The following is a 19185-nucleotide window of genomic DNA, read 5'->3' as shown; positions in this document are numbered from 1 at the left end:
AAAGAGTCATCAGGTATTGAAGGATCTTTTGAATAGACATAGAGAAGGGATCTATGTTCTGATCTTTGGCCCAGATAGAAAACCTAGTCCATTTACTAGAATAAACATTCCTGGTGGAAGGTTTGTGTGAAACCAGAAGAATTTCATGGACAGGAGATAGGATGTCAGGCAGCCAGGCAGTCATTGGAATTGGAGAAACCTAGTTGTGAGCTTGAGACTGTGGAGATACGGATGAATCAGTCCCTGAGGATGAGATAACAGGTCTTGGGAATGATCCAAGATCCACAGGCTGTAAATCAGATGAGGCCATAGAAATGGGAACCAGACTTGATGGGGCCAATAGGAAGCAATGAGGATCACTTTGCTTCTCAACCTCTGAACTTTCTGGAGAAATTTTGGAATGAGGGGAAATGGGGGAAAAGCATATAGAAGACCCGGGGGGCAATCATGCATTAGAGCATCCTTTAGGGGTTCCTCCTGAGGGGGGGATCAGGACAAAGTAACTTCTGCATTTGTTGTTTAAGGGGTAAGCAAACATATTTCAGCAAGGCTTGCCCCAGCGTCGGAAGATCCGATCCGCTGTTACAGGGTTGAGGGACCTCTCATGAGGCATCAGGATGTTCCTGCTCAGATTGTCCGCAATAAGGTTGGAACTCCCGGGAATGTGCATTGCTAAAAGAAAGCAGTTAGAAGCTATCACCCAGTGCCAAATCCTCATGGCTTCCCGACATAGGGGGTAAGACTTGGTTCTGCCTTGCTTGTTGATATACCAGACGACTGACATGTTGTCTGACTGAATTGCAATGGTCTCAGAATGTAGGGATGCATGAAATGCTTGCAACGCTAAGAAAACTGCCCTCAGTTCCAGGACATTTATGTGCAAATTGGTCTCCATGGGGGACCAGGTGCCTTGGACCATCTTTCCCTGGAAATGCCCCCTCAGCCTAACAAGGAAGAGTCCATGGTCACCATGGCTGTGGGCTGGGGAAGACAGAACAGTCAACACCAAAGATTTGTTTGTGGCTTCATCCATCATAGCATTTCTTCCTTGCAATGGTTTGTAAGACGTATCATGTGGTCGAGTGGGTGAGTTAAAAATGACCATTGTGTGGAAAGGAGTCACTGCAGGATTCTCATGTGCAGCCTCATCAGTGGTACTAACATAATGGCAGCTGCCATGGAGCCTAAGAGTTGCAGTACAAGGCATGCCAGTACATCGGTCTGAGGAATAAGGTCTTGGATTTGGTGTGTTATTTTTGAAAGCCTGTGAGAGGGGAGAGAAGCTTGACAGGATGTTGTGTCGAAGACTGCCCCAATAGATTCCAGTGTCTTTGTTGGGGACATTTGAGATTTGTCCTTGTTGATTGTAATCCCCAAGTGGAGAGTGAGACCTTGAGTGTAAGAGAGGCTCTGGACTAGGAGATTAATGGTTTGAGTGGTAAGGAGTCAGTCTTCTAGATATGGAAACACCAGGAATCCTTGTAGTCGAAGATGAGCTACCACAACAGCCATACATTTGGTGAACACTCAGGGGCTGTCGAGATACTGAATGGCAGTACCCTGAACTGGTAGTGACTGGCTCCCAACCAGAACCAGAGAAAACTCCTGGAGCAGTGATCCATCTTTATGTGGTAGTACGCATCCTGGAGGTCTATAAAGCACATCCAGTTGTCCCACCCTAGGAAGGGAAGAATGGACTGTACCATGTTCATCGGAATATTTGAGGTTTGCTAAATTTGTTTAATAGGCTGAGATCTAGAATTGGTCTCCAGTTCCCTGTCTTTTTTGGCACTAAAAAGAACCTCGAGCAAAACCCGGATCCTGTCTGGTCTGGTGGGACTAGTTGGATGACTCTTTTCTTTAACAGCTTTTCTATTTCTAAGGCTGGTAATTCCCTCTGATTGGGTGGTACATCGGGGATTCATTTGATGGGTCTGAGAGTTAAATTGAATGGTATTTGGTAGCCTCTGGATATTATTCTCAGCACCCAAACATCGGTAGTAATAAGTTGCAAGGCTGGTAGGTGCAGAGAAAAATGACCCCCAACCTCTTCCAGAGGAGAGCAATCGGGCCACTGCTCAAGAGCGCTGGAAGGGTCTGCTGGAAAAAGAATCTCTAGCACCCTGGTTACTCGGACCCCCTCTAACTCAAAAGGGGCATCTTCCAGATGAGTTGCCCCCTCTGTCCCTTGGGGATTGCTCACTACGAGTGTCATGAAAAGATCCTTGGGATTTTTTGAACCACATTTTTCCTCCCTTCTGGTTCCTGGAGTAGGACCTCTGGGGGTTGGAAAAGCATATGCCCACAGCAGACAAGGTCTTTTCATCTTTCTCACTTCATGCAAGTGTGTCTCGTACTTTGGGTCCAAAAAGTGCAGATTCATCAACAGGTGCATTGATGAAGGAAGATTTGAAGTGGTCAGTGAAGTCACACAACCGCATCCAAGCATTACGTCTCATGACAATGCCTGATGCGGCAGCTCGAGCTGCCCCCTCGGTGGTGTGAGATATCAAATGCATCAAGGAGTTAGCAATGGATTCAAGGGTAGCTAGCTGTGATGCAACAGTGTCACGCACCTCATCAGGCAGTACCCCCATCAAAGAGGAAGACATTTCAGAAATTAGGTCTCTTTGGAGGTGAATGAAGTGTGCTAGATAGTTCAGCGACCGAATGGTGAAGGTTGCTGAAGCATAGTTCCACTTCCCTAGTCTGTCCATGGTCCAAGACTCCCTGTTCGGAGGATGGACTGTGGAACTATCTTCTGATAGTTCCCTTTTGGTGGCCACCACCATGACCATGGAATCAACTGTCAACTGCTTGCACCAGTGGGGCTGGTCTTCAGGTGTAGATAAAATTTTGTCTGGCCTCCGAGGGACAGGTTCTACATTGTCCGGGGCCTTCCAGGCATGCTGCACAATGAGCTTAACAAGGTCATTTGCTGGTGGGGTGGACATCAGTACCGAGATCTCTGGGACCTGGGTAGAGGCCGGAGGAGGATAAACAGGGGAAGATGTAGTAAAAGATTCCGAGCCAAGAGGGAAGGAAGGTCTAGCTGGAATGGGCAATCCCCTAGCTGTCAAAAGCTGGTCCACAACCCGCACTAGGTCTAATTCAGAAAAACTCCTGGTGGATCTAAAGGAGGCTGCTGAAGGAGAAGCAGATCTTTCTAGAAAGGGGCTAAACCTCTGCCCCAAAAAAGGGTTGTAATTTGGAGAGTATTTTGTCCTTGGCAGATATTTGAATTTAGGAGCTGATGGAGCCGAAGAAACTATTGGCACCATGGCCGGAGATGGTGCTGAAGCAGGTACAGTCATAGGAGCCAATGTCGGGTCCAAGGACAGCACCGAAGTCAGTGGTGTTGAGGTTGGAACTGGAATAGGGATGAATATCATATTCAGCACTGAGGGAGAAGATACAGAGCCTGGTGCTGAAGAGGTTTGCACCGAGGTCACAGAAGAAGCACAGAGCCGACTCGGTTGCATAACTGACAGAGATGCAGGAACTGATTGACTCTGTTTTTCCTTATGTTTTTTGGTATTTTGGGGGGTGAGACCTCCGACCCAGACAGAGCCTCCAAAAAAGTTGTCTTAATCAAACCTTTTAAAATAAGCTTATTATTTTACATTCTGCTAGTGTACACTTACTAAAACTTGCACAAATGTCACAGTCAGCTTTAATATGGTCCACGCCCAAACAGTAGACACAACGAGCGTGTCCGTCTGAGATGGACATCTTACACCCACACTTGTCACACTGTTTAAACCTCAACTTAGCTTTGTCTGACATAGTAAGGTAACAAGGCTATCCTAATATAAAAAAAAACAAAAGAAGGGAGAGAAAAAAGTGATAGAATACCAACAATGGTATTTAAAAAAAAAATACCACAAGTGGTAAGGAAGGGCCTACCTAAGGCAGGAGAGAGGGACAGTACCAACAATGGTAGAAATTTGATTACCAAGATAAATGGTAGGAATGTTATAGGCGAAAGTTAGAGAAAGTTAAATTGACTAAAAAATATGACATTTTGAGCAAAAACTATATTAAAAATCATAATTTTCCACTTAGCTATGAGAGAGATGGCTAGCACATCTGATGAGGAATGCGGCAAATGAGATCTGGAGTAACTAGGAGAGGGGCATTGTGAGAGTTTTTGGCTGGCGCGAGCTTGGAAATGGCCATATTGTTTCCAAGGACGGAACCAAAGTCCTAATGGTAATGAATAAACAAAGATTTACAACATCAGATGCTTTCTTACTTAGCTCATGACATCATGCATTATATGCATGCAGATCAGATTACATTATATCTAATGTGTATATGCAAGCCTAATTGTGAATGTCATGTCTCTGATTGGTTAACATAGCATAGTAGGCTTCTTTTACAAGAATTATGAGCTACACTGTCTGCAAACATATTCATGTTTCCCTTTTATAACAGTGACTATATTTTGTGATCAAATATATACAGAAATGTTATTTTTTCTTGTAAACAGTTAATTATAGCCACTATTTCTAGTGAATATACTTGATTTTTTTATAAATAGATCTTTATAAATAACTTTCCTATGCAGTTAGCAAGTGTTTAGTATAGGCTTATACATTTACAGGAAATGCTTATGACTAATGGTAATAACTGTAAGGATACCCAAACACCATGCTAAATCTTAGCAAATATATATATTAATAAATTTGATTGAACTATAATTACTTTGCATTTAATATGTTGATTTCCTTATTGTATCCTAGATATTATTTATATTTCAGATGTCATGTTTTCAGTTATTATAAAGTCATGTCTTTTAGTATATTAGCACTTTATGACAGAGAAAGAGAACAGTAATATCTATGACTTGTGATAACACAACAAACAAGTTATGAGTTTAAGTATTACCCTAACAAGATGGTGGTCAATAAATAACTCCAAAAACCGTAAAAAACAAAACTGGAGAGCGGAGAGCAGTAAATCTTTTTCCAGCATTCAAAAAGTTTATTAAAAACACGCTACACACCATCCATAAATGCTCTTTACACACGCGTTTTCGTCTGTGTACGATCAGACTTCATCAGATGACCATTAAAAATATTGCAACCCTTTTATATCTTAACCAATGATTCAATTAATTGATAAACATCAATTAACTCCATTAATAAAACAAATTCTACTACTAAATGAGTGTGGCTTTAAAATAACTTTATTCTGTTAAAAAATAAATAATACGTTAAAAAATAAATTGCGTATAAAATGGATGAGAATGTTATACATAGCTGCCCTCTAATAGAAATTTAGATAATTACATGTTTTACTTAAATAAAAACTTTTAAAATAACATTATGAGTACAAATAAATTCTATTTCGAATAAATATATTCATAATTTAATCCGTTAAAAAATGTTATTATAAATTCTTTAAAATACTTTTCTTAAGAAAAAACTTTGTTCCATAAAAATAAATCTAAAGTTAGCTCCTATACTCTCTTTAGTGTGCTTAAATAAACCTGTCTGAATTCATAATATAAGGGCACTTGAATTCAGACAGGTTTTACATAATAAGTAGAGACAGGTGGATTATTAATGATAAAAATTATTATAATTGTGACTCTATGGGTCTAGTATATATGGCCACCTGTATGATCTGTAAATCTTTTTATATAGGAAAAACTGAAAGAAAATTAAAAAGAAGGATATATGAGCACCTTAATGATATAAAGAATTGTAAGGATATAAATGCCTTATTTAAGCACACTAAAGAGTGTATAGGAGCTAACTTTAGATTTATGGTGATAGAACATACACAGAAAGACATTAGGGGAGGCTCCTGGGAAGAAAAAATTGAATATAGGGAGCTCTGGTGGCAGGTGACACTAGAGGCATATAATCCACCAGGTTTGAATGAATATACAAGTATTACACCTATTTTAAAATCGAGGGCAGCTAAATTATAAAACAAGTTGTAATTATTTAAATTTCCACTAGAGGGCAGCTAGGTATAACATTTTCATTATTTTACATATAATTGATTATGTTAACATACTATTTATTTTTATGGAACAAAGTTTTTTCTTAAGAAAAGTATTTTGAAGAATTTATAATAACATTTTTAACTGATTAAATTATGAATATATTTATTCGAAATAGAATTTATTTGTACTCATAATGTTATTTTAAAAGTTTTTATTTAAGTAAAACATGTAATTATCTAAATTTCTATTAGAGGGCAGCTATGTATAACATTCTCATCCATTTTATACACAATTTATTTTTTAACGTATTATTTATTTTTTAACAGAATAAAGTTATTTTAAAGCCACACTCATTTAGTAGTAGAATTTGTTTTATTAATGGAGTTAATTGATGTTTATCAATTAATTGAATCATTGGTTAAGATATAAAAGGGTTGCAATATTTTTAATGGTCATCTGATGAAGTCTGATCGTACACAGACGAAAACGCGTGTGTAAAGAGCGTTTATGGTTGGTGTGTAGCATGTTTTAAATAAACTTTTTGAACGCTGGAAAAAGATTTACTGCTCTCCGCTCTCCAGTTTTGTTTTTTTTACGGTTTTTAAGTATTACCCTATTACTATGGTAGCTATTTACAGCTATCTCTGTCTTAATCTTGTCTTTGAGTCATTCACTTTTAAGACCTGTTAGCCATAGTAAGTTTTATATAAATAATGGTTTTTACTAGTTTTTGCCATTCTAACTGATGCCAGTTAATTATTATTGATTTTAGTCAGTTATTTAAACATCTGCTATTCCAAAAGTTTAGGAGTTAATTAAGGACAAATATGTCTTAGGGAATATTTCTAAAAATCTATGTTAACATCTTTTGGGAATGACACACACTCACTATGTGCCAACACCCAATTCTTGTGAAGTTTTTATTTAGTAGGAGTTTGTCATGATAGGATTTATTCAGAGGGCAAGTAAATACAAATGCTAAATGATTCTTTGATTTGTTCTGCCATTTTGAAGTTTTTATTAGAACTAATACAGATGACATGCTTAGGTATTTTGAGATTGTTAATAAAGCTAATGTTTCCTTAGTCTATTAAACACTAAATTCAAATTATATATATAGCCTAATATTTCTCTTGTTTCCTTAGTGAATAATTACTGTATAACTGTTTAATGTTTCTAATAATAGCATATGTAATGCATCTCTAAAACCTAACTGGAATTAATATCTGATTAGTTGTTTATCAGTACTATTTTTCTCTTAATTTATAATATATTCTCCATTTTTTACTTTGTTTTCATGGGCTCGAACCCACAAAGGTTGATGGTTGAGATAGGTAATCTAGCAGATTTAGTTTTGTTTGCTAGACTAGGAATGTATCTCATTCCATGTATAGGGTGTATTAAAGTTTATATCAGAGTGAAATATGCTATTTTTTGTTATTTAACTGTTTTTCTAGTTTTTAAATGTCTGATACAATTGTTTTACTTTTATTTTTCATGGAGAAAGTTATTTGGCTTGAGATAAATAGAAATACAACAATTGATATTCTATTGTCTATTCAGGAAGAGTATTATGTACACAGGATTCTATTAATACAAGTTCCTTTATTATTTGTTATCTTTAAAGAATTCTGATATGGATTTAACTTTGATATCCTTGAATACTAATGGATTAAACAACCCATATAGGACAGCCAACCTACTAAGGTATCTTAAACTAAACAAGGCTCAAATAGTTTTTCTCCGAGAGACACACTTTAAAATAAATTACACATTTATGTGGGACCCTAAGGAATACACAATACTTGCTCAATCCCCAAATTATTTACAAACATGTAGATAATGATGGACTCATGGACTTAGTTATACTTAAGTTTAATAATAGAATTTGGACCCTGGTCAATTCATACTGGTTCCCGGGTATGGGGGTTGGACTAACTAAGAAACACTTAGACTTTATTACAACTACTTCTAAAGGTATTACACTAGGAGGTGATGTCAATTTTATCACATATATTACAGAAACTACCAATAGGACATCTCCTAGACTATTGTCCTCAGCCATACAGTTAAAAAAATGGACAGAAATGTTTAAGTTAAAATATATCTTTAATGTTTTGGGACCAAATTCTTTACTATTCTCACACCAGGACTATAGACACGGTACACAAACTAGAATAGATAAAATTTATATCTCACAAGATCTTTATTCTAAAATCTTGAATTTGTCAATACTACCTTGTCCCTTTTCAGATCATAATTCTCTGTTGTTAACAATACACTTGGAATTCAATCAATTAGTTATTACTTCAAGGATTCCTTCATATATCACAAAAATTAAAGACTTTAAATCTTGGATAACTTCTGAACTTCAGCTTTTCTTAGAGATTAATTATAAACCTGAAGCAAACATAGTTATGGTTTGGGATTCTCTTAAGGCCTATCTATATGTTAAAACCATTAGCTGGTACAAAATAAAATTAAAGAATGGGACTCAGAGTTACAGCAAATCTAAAATAAAATATTATCTCTTAAATCTAATAAAAAACTTAATTGCTACAGATGATAAGTGGATAATATAAGAAGCAAATAAGAAATACAATGAAATATTATCCCATAAAACTAATTTAGCTATGGAAAAACTGAAATTTAATTCTTATGCTACCTCTCCTAAGCATCTTCATAACCTATCTATGAAAGTTAAGAAACAATCAAAAATTAATAACACTGATATTATCTTTCATGAAGGGAAAAGGAAAAAAGTCTCAGACATAGGGGATATTCTGGAGGCTTTAATTATCATTATGCAGAGCATCATAAAGATAAAATAAGTACAAATGAATGTGAGAAGTTAGAGAATATAGTTCCCAACATAACAAGAATTCCTGAGGAACTTAAGTTACTGCTACAAAAACCTATTTCTCAAAAGGAAACTATAGATGGGATTAAAGGAAGTAAGTCTAATAAAGCACCTGGAATAGATGGCTTAATTATCAAAATTTATAGATTGTTCCCTTGTTCTATAATCTCTCTCCTACATAAAACCTTTCTTGAAGTTCAAACATTAGCAAATATTCCTCCTTCTTGGAGATATTCTCTAATTTCCCCTATATTAAAAGAGAATATGGACCCTAATCATTGCAACTCATATAGACCAATTTCTTTGTTGAATAATGATTATAAACTATTTATGTCAAGTATGGTCAATAGTTTAAAATACCCATATTTAAAATAATTAATGAAGACCAAACTGGTTTCATACATCACAGACATACACAGGATAATATTAAAATATTATTAACTATGATAGATTACCTCAATAGAGGAAAACATGAAGTATTGATAATAGGTCTAGATATTCAAAAGGCCTTTGATTCCTTAAATTGAGGTTATTTATTTAAAGTCTTACAGTTATTTGATTTTCCCCCTTTTTTATAACAATGATAAAGAAAATCTATGAAAATAATCTAGCATATGTCAAATTAGGTCCCTTAACTTGCAAAGCAATCCAAATCACTAGAGGTACTAGACAAGGATGTCTCATGTCCCTTATCCTATTTGCTCTGGCCATAGAAATACTTGCCATTTTAATACATAATAACACAAAGATAAGATGTATAAATATATATGACCAATATATTGATGATGTCTTACTTACCTTACCCAACTCTAAGGAAGTGTTAGGTGAAGTGGATATAGTAACAACAAATTTCCAAAAAATTTCAGGACTCTCCTTCAACAAATCTAAATCAAAATAATTATTAAACAAACAAAAAAAAGAACATACAGGTTCCAGTTAATCATATTATTGGAAACAAAGTTTCAACTATAGACTATTTAGGAATAGTCCTAGGCAAGAATATAGAGGAAACCTTACAGCTTAACTATGCTAAAGCCATAGACTTAATCAAGACATTAATAAGCAAATGAAATAATTTGTTTATGACATTTGATGATAGGTTACAACTGATAAAAATGGTTTTGTTACCTAAAATATTATATATAGCACAAGCCCTTATACTTCTACCAGGAAAGAAAATCCTTAAAGAAATCACTTCAACTCTGTTGAAATTCCTATGGTACCCCAAAAGAAATAGAGTGGCATATTCTCATCATTTCAGAAAATGGGAATGGGGTGGGGGGGGGTTAAAATTCCCAGAGACTGAAACTTATATAAAGGCATCTATAATTAAAATAGTGATGAATGGGATAAATCCTAGATACTCTTCCAATTGGAAACAGTTATACTCCATTATACTAATGAATGAAAATTGTTTATCAAAGAATGCTTTGGTAACTGACAAAGATAAGATATGGCACTATTTAAGTTTAAATTTGCAGTATAGTACAACAAAATGAACTAAACTAACATTAATAAACAATATTTTTGATGTGTTTAGAAACTTCATCAACACAAATTTAGATATAAAACTGTGGCATAGATTTTTAATACCATTTACTATTACATGGGATTTCCCTGATAAAACACAAAGATTTTTGGTTTATGAGAAAATAATCTATTTTGTTGGTTGCAATGCATTGAAAACCAACAAGCTTTGAACAGACAAAGTATATTGTCAACCGATGGCCTATCCTCTAATGACTAGTAGGTTCTTCAGAGTGTCACAGCATACAGTAAGGATATGTGTAGAATAATACATACCTCATCCTTCAAAACCGTACCAAAAATTATAAACTGGATTTTTGGAATTCTATATAATATCAAAGTTAAGAATGAATTATCATATCTATATAATTCTCTATAAGACAGCTCCTAAAAAATCTTACTGGCAATACTTAACTAAAGGGTTTCAAGTATTATTATCAATGGAAGATAAAACAAACATTTTATTTTCAGTTAAACTTAACTTCTTACTCACAATTTTGGAGGATTTTTCATTGGAAATTTCTACACAGATCCTTTTTGACACCTGAGAAACTCTCAAAAATGAACCCTTCAAACAACAAGTTATGTTGGAGATGTCATCTGTCCACTAATGCTGACTTGTCTCATATTTTTTTATGACTGTACTAATATTAAACCATATTGGAATGAGATTAACAAATGTCTTCAAGCTATCTATACTGATATATTTGTTTTGACAAAGTCCTTAATTTTATTGAAGGTTATTAACAGTAATAATATGAAGAAAGATGACCTGTATTTGTTGTGGACAATGTTAGCAATAGCCAGAAAATGTATGACTAGAAGATGGAACTCTAATGTAGCACCCACAATGGAGGAATTCCTATCATCACTGAAGAAATGCATACTAATGGAGAAAAGAACTAAAGAGTTAAGAACTTTTTCCAAGCCATTGGTTAATAGTCCGTGGAGGAAAGTTTTGAATTTGACTGATACCCTACAGATGGAACTAAACACTTCCTAACTATTATAATTTATATATTAATTTATTATTTAACTACAGTTTTTTTATCTGAATCATTTTTTTCAGGCTGAATGTAAATAGTGTAAATAGTTATTGAATGTTATGAATGTATTAAATTATTGTGTTATTTCATCAAAAAAAATCATTTAAGTAAAAAAAAAAGAATGTCCACATGCAACAACTCTGCAGAATTCCTTAACTATATGTAAAATATGGAAAACTATTGATTACTTCTACTGCAGTGCAAAAAGGATTGCTCAGTGTCGCTATCAGTTGATCATTGTTGAATACAAATAATGTTTTAGTGAAGATCAATGACTAAACACACACACACACACACACACACACACACACACACACACACACACACACACACACACACACACACACACACACACACACACACACACACACACACACACACACACACACGCACACACACACACACACACGTTATCCAGCAACTTTCTACTGCTTTTCTTCCTTGAGTATGAAATTTCTGATATAATCCTAAATGTTCGACCACATTTCATACATTTGTATTTGTAGTAATTTTTCCATCTCTCTTCTCATTAAATACTCCCTTACCAAAAATACACTTACCTAACCATCTACCTCACCCCCTACCAAGCACAAAACCAAATACTACACCCCCACTGCTAATATGCTCAGACTCATCTACCTTCACAAAAACATTCTCTTAGCTGGAGACATTCATCCCAACCCTGGTCCAATACACTCCACTGCTAGCCCTCCTAACCCCAAAGTTAATAGTCTCCCAAACAAACATCTTTCCTTCTATTCAATAAACACTAGGAGTATTCTGAGCAAAGTAAGTAAACTACATGCTTGGATCTCCCACCATACTCCTGATATCCTTGCTCTGACTTAAACCTGGTTGAAATCCCAACACCAAGACGTAGAGATCTTGCCCTCTGGCTATAGCATACACCATCTAGATCGACCAAAAAGGAAAGGTGGAGGTGTTGCTATCCTACACTCTAACCACCTTACCATTTCTAACTCTACTTTTACATCCCAAGCCTTCTCCCCAGCTGAAATGTTATCTGTAAACCTAAATATTAATAGCCATTCCACTATCACCATTGTAGCAATTTACATTCCACCAGGTGATAATATCCCCCTACTGGGAAATATGCTTGCTCATATCTCCCAACACATCCCAAATGAAACTATCATTCTTGGGGGTGTCAATATTAAGTGGCTATCTCTCTTTCCTCTCAAAACTCCTCACAACACCTTAATCTCTACAGCTTTACTCAACTCATCTCTGATCCCACTCATTTCAGTAACTCCCATACAGCCTCATCTCCCCTTGACTGGATTCTTGTCTCTCACCCTTCCAAATATCATAACCCTGAAATGCTACCAAATTTCCTAAGTGATCATTGTCCAGTAAAAATACTAAGATACACATCCCATCAAGCTAAACCTCAAAGGTTTATCAAACACCGACAACTAACAAATTTTAACCCTGATACTTTCAAATCTTTACTATCAAAAGTGAACTGGAATCCCTTAAAACTACTCCCTTTGGATGAAGCTGTCCACTTTTTTAACTCCACTTTCCTTAGTATTTTAAATTCTGTGGCACCCCTTAGAACAGTCCGCATAAAGTCTAACATAGCCCAATGGCTGATCGTAAACACGTGTACTACTAAAAAATAAAGACAGAGCATGGAAAATTTGGACTAAAACTAAACCTCAACCAGACCTCCAGAAATATAAAGAACTTAGAAATCTTGCCAAAAGTCACATAAATAAAAATAAGAAAAACTTCGATAATAATCCATCTTCTACCTTTAAATCCAACCCTAAAACATTCTAGCACTCTGTAAATCAAATACTACACCCAGTAACTCAAGCCTCCCCTAACCCTCATCCTGACAAAACACATGAGGAAACTGCCTCCATATTTAACGACTACTTTATAGACTCAATATCCAAATTACTAAATCAGGACACAAACCATCCCACCAACAATAATAGACCTAACAGCTCAAACTCTTCCATCAGTAGTAACCCTACCACTACCTTCTCCCTCAAACCTGTCTCCATTAACTATATTAAAATTCTACTATCTACATTAAAACATTGCTCCACATCCATTAACAACATTCCCTCCGCATTCCTTCAGGCTGCTGCTGATGTTCTTGCTTTCCCAGTTTCTATTCTAATAAACTGGTCTATTACAGAATACACAGTCCCTTCCAGCTGGAAGTAATTTTACACCCTTCCAATACACAAAGGAGGAAACTCCACAGATATAACTAATTTTACACCCATAGCCAAACTCTCACCACTCTCTAAAATTCTGGAAAAATGTATGCACAATCAGGTCTTACACTACCTTCTGCAAGAAAATCTACTCACACCTACCCAACATGGCTTTTGTCCCAAGCACAGCACTACAACATCTCTCCTGTCTTTCCTAAACTCTGTATCACTAGCTAGAGACAGTAACAAACTTATTTCCTGTCTCTTCATTGACCTCTCTAAAGCCTTTGATACAGTCTCATAAACTTCTTCTCCTTAAACTAGCAAAATTACACTTCACAACATCTACCATATCTTGGTTTAACAGCTATCTCTCTGATAGACTCCAATCAGTCAAATGGCTCTCAGCTTTCTACCCTCTTCTTCCTGTTAAAACAGGTGTTCCATAAGGCTCCATCCTTGGGCCCCTTCTTTTTAACATCTTTACCAACCTTCTCTACTCTTCCTGTCCTGGATCCTCACCGATACAATACGCAGATGATTCTACACTTATCACTATTACTAAATCACCGTCTCAACTAAAATCAGACACACAGTCCTCTTTTAACTCTGTAGAAAACTGGCTATCTGAAAACCAACTTATCCTTAATCCAAAGAATACCAAATTACTACTCTTTCTCCCTAAAAACCTTAACCATGTAATGTCTTCCTTCTCCATACTATCACAAAATAATACTCAAATACAGGTGGACACCAGTACAAAACCCCTAGGTGTTACTATTGATGATAGACTAACCTTTGGTTTACACGTCAATAATTGTATCCGAAAAACACATCTCAAGCTAGATCTCCTCTACAGAAGCAAAAAATATCTTACCAAAACAACAAAACTAACCCTTTCAAACGTCTACCTCTTACCCACTTTACTTTATAGCTCCCAAATTCTCACCAGCCTCAACACTGAACTACTAAACAAGTTAGAACCAACTTATAACAGGATTGCCAGATTTGCTGCCCAAAATTCTTACAAATCCCATCACTGTCTCTCATTAAAAGAACTAAATTGGCTAGAATTACCTAACCTGCTTTGCTATAATCAGTTTCTGGTTATTCACTCCAGTCTCTACAAACCCTATTTCTGTCCCAACTATCTCATCTCTAATCTCTCATTACCTACCCACTATATTACTCCGCTGTTCTGAACAAGACCTACTAAAAATCTACAAACCAAGGACCAAAATGGGTCATCTAATCTATAGCTTTAACCCTTCCAAGGCCTGGAGTAGCCTACCAGTAGATATAAGATCCCTTGAACATCCCAATCAATTCAAAACCGCTACAAAAAATACTTTCATGAAAAATGGACCTTCCAATGTAATTATCCCCCGTAAACACTCCCCTATAGCCTTCTACTTCTCTTCTCTCTTCCTTCCCTTGAATAAACAAACTTACTACTTTATCTTCTCTTGGTACATCACTGTACAAACATAACTAGTAAAATATTTCAGCTATGCAACTATTGCACTATTATGTATATAATATGTAATTATGAATGTATCCCTCTGATGAATGTATTTCTATGTATTTCACTTGCCACAGTTTAATGTATGACACTGTAATGCAATAATGTGTGGTACTGATGAATGTAATGTGTGGCACTGTAATGCAGTATGATGAAGGCATTTCTATAGCAACTTGTTGTTGCTTTACTTTGTATTTCTATATGTAAAATTTATATTTTCTGTTGGAGCTTTTCTCGTCGGACCTCTGCTGAAAATGAGCATTTGTATCCCAGTCGGACAAACCCGGTCAACAAATATAAAATAAAAATAAATAAATACATCATCTTGCTTCTCTTACATTTTGTGTTGTGCTTTCCAATTGAATAAGGTCTTTCTACTTCCTCATTTATGTGCAGACACACAAAGTATTGAGCTAGACACATTTCTCACTCAGTGCTCAAATATGGCGGCACAATTTAGAATGAGTGTACCACACCATCACATTTAAAATGAAAGTGTACCCCACCACAACAGATTGCTTTGCTTTGTCATTTACATTTCAGGTGTCAGTATCACAAATAGCAGCATTGTACTTTAAATGGTTCTGAGGCACAGTGTACAGGTAGTTTAAAGCCTAGTATCGTTTGCTCAAAATAATCTGGACACCCCTCTCCAAACAATGGGGGAGAAAGGGGCAAAATAAATAGTACATTCATTCACTTTAAAAGATCATAGAACACATTTTGTATAAACATGCTTTTGCTAAGCCATAAACATGAAATTCAAATGTCTGCCTATACCAGCTATGTGTGCTGTGTACTTGACAGATATGTTAAAATGTTTAATAGGTTTAACTACATTACTTTATATATATGTTGTTTTTTTATTGTGGATGAAAACTGTAAAATGGGAGGGTTCATTTGTATGTACAGTTCACACATGCAGAAGGTGAACATTTGTAATAGTATTGCTAATGCCTGAAATATCAGATTTTGTATAGCTCTTCTGTGAGCACATTTTGCAGTTAAGAAATGAAACCATACATTTGTGTAGCAGGCCAGTGTTGCCCTGAGTTCTAACAATGTCTTTAAAAGCAGTTGCAAAGCTGGCAAGTGTCAACTCTAAAGCTTAGTACAAGCAAGCAGAACATAATCAGTTTGGGAAACACAGCACAGAATTCAGAATTACCTTAAAGGAAGCTGGGATGTCTAAATGTGCTGCAGCACTGATCTGCTTACTGGCAAGAAGTAAAAAGCCACAGGACAGAATTAATGCCATCGGTCCAAAGAGTTTGTTCATTTTGGAGTCACTCTGGTGCAGCCTTAGTTCTGAGTTTGAAAGTGAAATGATCTGGATTAACCAATGTCTCCTTATAGAAGTTTCAGTGGAATTTTATTACATCACATTGGAATGTGCTGATCTAAGAGCATACAGCTTCAGATCTGGATACAATTACTGTCATTCTATATTCACACGCTATTAAACTTCCAAATTTATATTAATAAATCATTTAAAGGACAGGTCTTAGCTTCATAGGTTCTTACTAGACTAGGCTAATGACATTACAGGCTGTGTGGAAGCTTAACCATACATTCCTATGATGTATGTTTGCCCTTGTAATTTGTATACAAATTTACATGCTGTCCCTTTCCATAAAGGACAAAGGTGCTACTGCAGACATAAATATGCAGTTTCCTATCCATCCATCCAGACTACAGATTCATTAAAATGTATTATTTAGTAATACTAATCAGTTGAAGATCCATGACTTAAAACATTCTCTAGGTAGTTGCCAGGGCAAACAGTGTATACAATGTATTCATAACTGTTAAAAAGTTAGTTTTCCCAAGATTTATATTAAATATGGCTAGTAAGAGTACCGATAAATTACAGAATGCCTTATGGGATACTTGTCACAGCAGGCAACATAACAGATGTATTCTTTTTCATTTTCTGCAGCTGTTGCTTTACATTAGCCCAGCTTCCCATGAGACTTGTTGCTTGCCTAAGTGAACTAGTCAAGTAACTGTATAACAGGAAATGCGATCCATAACATTTGCTATGCACTAATTTTAAACATTTTCTCATTGCATTGAAAAAGAATGTCAGAACACAAATACATTCAAAAGGTGCACAAAAAATTGAACTCTACAAAGCAGTTACATACTTCTCTCTCTTGTTATCTGTATATACGTGAGTGTACATATCTCTCTGTCTTTATATATATATATATATATATATATATATATATATATATATATATATATATATGTATGCATGCATGTATATATATAGATAGCTACCTATCTACATATATAGATAGCTATATCCACATATATAGAGCTTTATCAATCTATATCTATCAATCGGTTTTGTATTAGAACATTATCACATCAGATGAGCAGTAGCAAGGACCACCCACACCCTGCCCAGCACTTTGCTCATGATGTTTATTTTGAAAAGTGCTTTGAATAAACATGGGAAAACCATCCTCAGAAAGATAAGTATGCTAAACATTGTAATTATTTCAATACAAAGCCTTTTCTCCCTTATTTGCTGGTATCAGGATTTCCAATTTGCAGTGATCAAAAGCTTCGATAAATTACATCTTAGACTAAATAATTTGGCAGAAGGTGTACTTACAAATGCTGTACTGATCAAAATAGATTTACCTATTAAAATGAACACAGAATATGCTGCATTTATAAAAAAGTATTGCACTATTACGCTGAGAATTACAATTCTTTAAAGGGGAGGGGTGTGAACATATAATATGCTGCATGTATAAAAACTATTAGACTTAAAATTCATATTCTGTAAGGGTGCGGGTGGCGACCTTTCTGGGAGGTCTTTTTTGTTGCACGTATTGTATGTATTTATTGTCCCACTGCCTCAGAATATTGCTTGTTGCTTTATCTCCAAATAAATGCTTAAAGAAAGGTGGGGGGTGCAGGTGGGTTTGCCCCCCTGCAAAAGCAATTACTGCAGAACATTAAGCCAAAGAAAGGTGGGAGGGGTGCACAGGTTATGGGCATGGACTGCAAAACGGGAACTTGTGGATATTGCATTCATACTGCGCTTCTGACGCGCTTCTTACCCTACAACACAGTATGTGGATAAGTAGAAAGTGACAAAGCAAGTCAGACACCCAGGACATGTGGTGCTTTCGACGGTGCACTTATAAATGTAGAAAATGAGGATAACTTTATTTAATCTCTGTTTTACATATTGTGTACTAAAAGCTATAGTAACTCTAATTAAAGATAACATAAAAAAGCATGAAGCCTGTGTTTAAAAACGGCCAGAGAATGAATATTTACAATGGATATTCACCATCTCACTGTATAATCTGCATGGCTTGTCACTCAGCCCTGTCAGTTGTGTAGGACACATTCATTCCTGCTTGAAAATGGTGGTGGTGTGATGTTCTAATACAAAGCCAACATGAGTAAGAAAAAATAAGTGCAACTGGCTTTGAGAATATGCTGCTTGTTTTGAAATAGTTTTGTTGACATTTATAAAGCTAAGTTGAATGACTCGATCATACCTCTCAACCTCTTAGCGGATGAAATCTGTACGGGACAGAAACTGTGTCTTTAGGAGGGCAAGGACAAAAAAATGGGAACAAGTTTTACACATTGCCCTTATAAACATAGAAAGTTGATAGAACAGCTGGTTTTGCACTAGCATACTTTTCCCTGAAAGGTATGAAGTCTGAAACTCGCGTCTGCTATTATTTTCTGACTTCAATCCTCAATAATTTGCCAGAAAATACAAATATTTTTTGAGGAATAAGCCAAAAATATGAGATAAAAATCTGTACAATTGAGAGTTATGTGCCCGAATTCTCATAACGTTCATACTTTTATAGTAAAACAATGATCTGTGTTTTAGTGCTGTTGAAGGTATTGATGAAAAATAAAGCAAATTAATTGAACGGCATCTCATTTCCAGGTTGGAGTTCCCAGTGATTGCAAAAGGAAAGTGTATGACAATGGTTTGACTAGTACAATACTGTAGTTTACAGCCAAGTAATTTATTCTTAGATCAAGGTGCTGAATAAATGGAAAACTTTTTAAACCGATATGAAATACTA

At 35.7% G+C, this 19185-nt stretch overlaps 1 protein-coding gene across 1 annotated transcript in view; it reads right to left on the bottom strand.

Annotated features, from left to right (window-relative positions):
- Positions 1 to 16434, bottom strand: part of LOC122789939 — a 236747-nt gene extending 220313 nt beyond the window's left edge. Inside the window, exon 1 of the mRNA XM_044057415.1 lies at positions 16278 to 16434. Within this exon, the coding sequence (XP_043913350.1) occupies positions 16278 to 16388 (111 nt within the window). The 5' untranslated portion in view covers positions 16389 to 16434. The remainder of the gene's footprint in view (positions 1 to 16277) is intronic.
- Between the last annotated feature and the right edge of the window lie 2751 nt (positions 16435 to 19185).

This window comes from Protopterus annectens, chromosome 15.part0, assembly GCF_019279795.1.
Source record: "Protopterus annectens isolate FY-2018-M chromosome 15.part0, PAN1.0, whole genome shotgun sequence".
NCBI lineage: Eukaryota > Metazoa > Chordata > Ceratodontiformes > Protopteridae > Protopterus > Protopterus annectens.
Note: the sequence above shows the minus strand (reverse complement) of the source record. Positions and strands in the feature narration are given on the sequence as shown.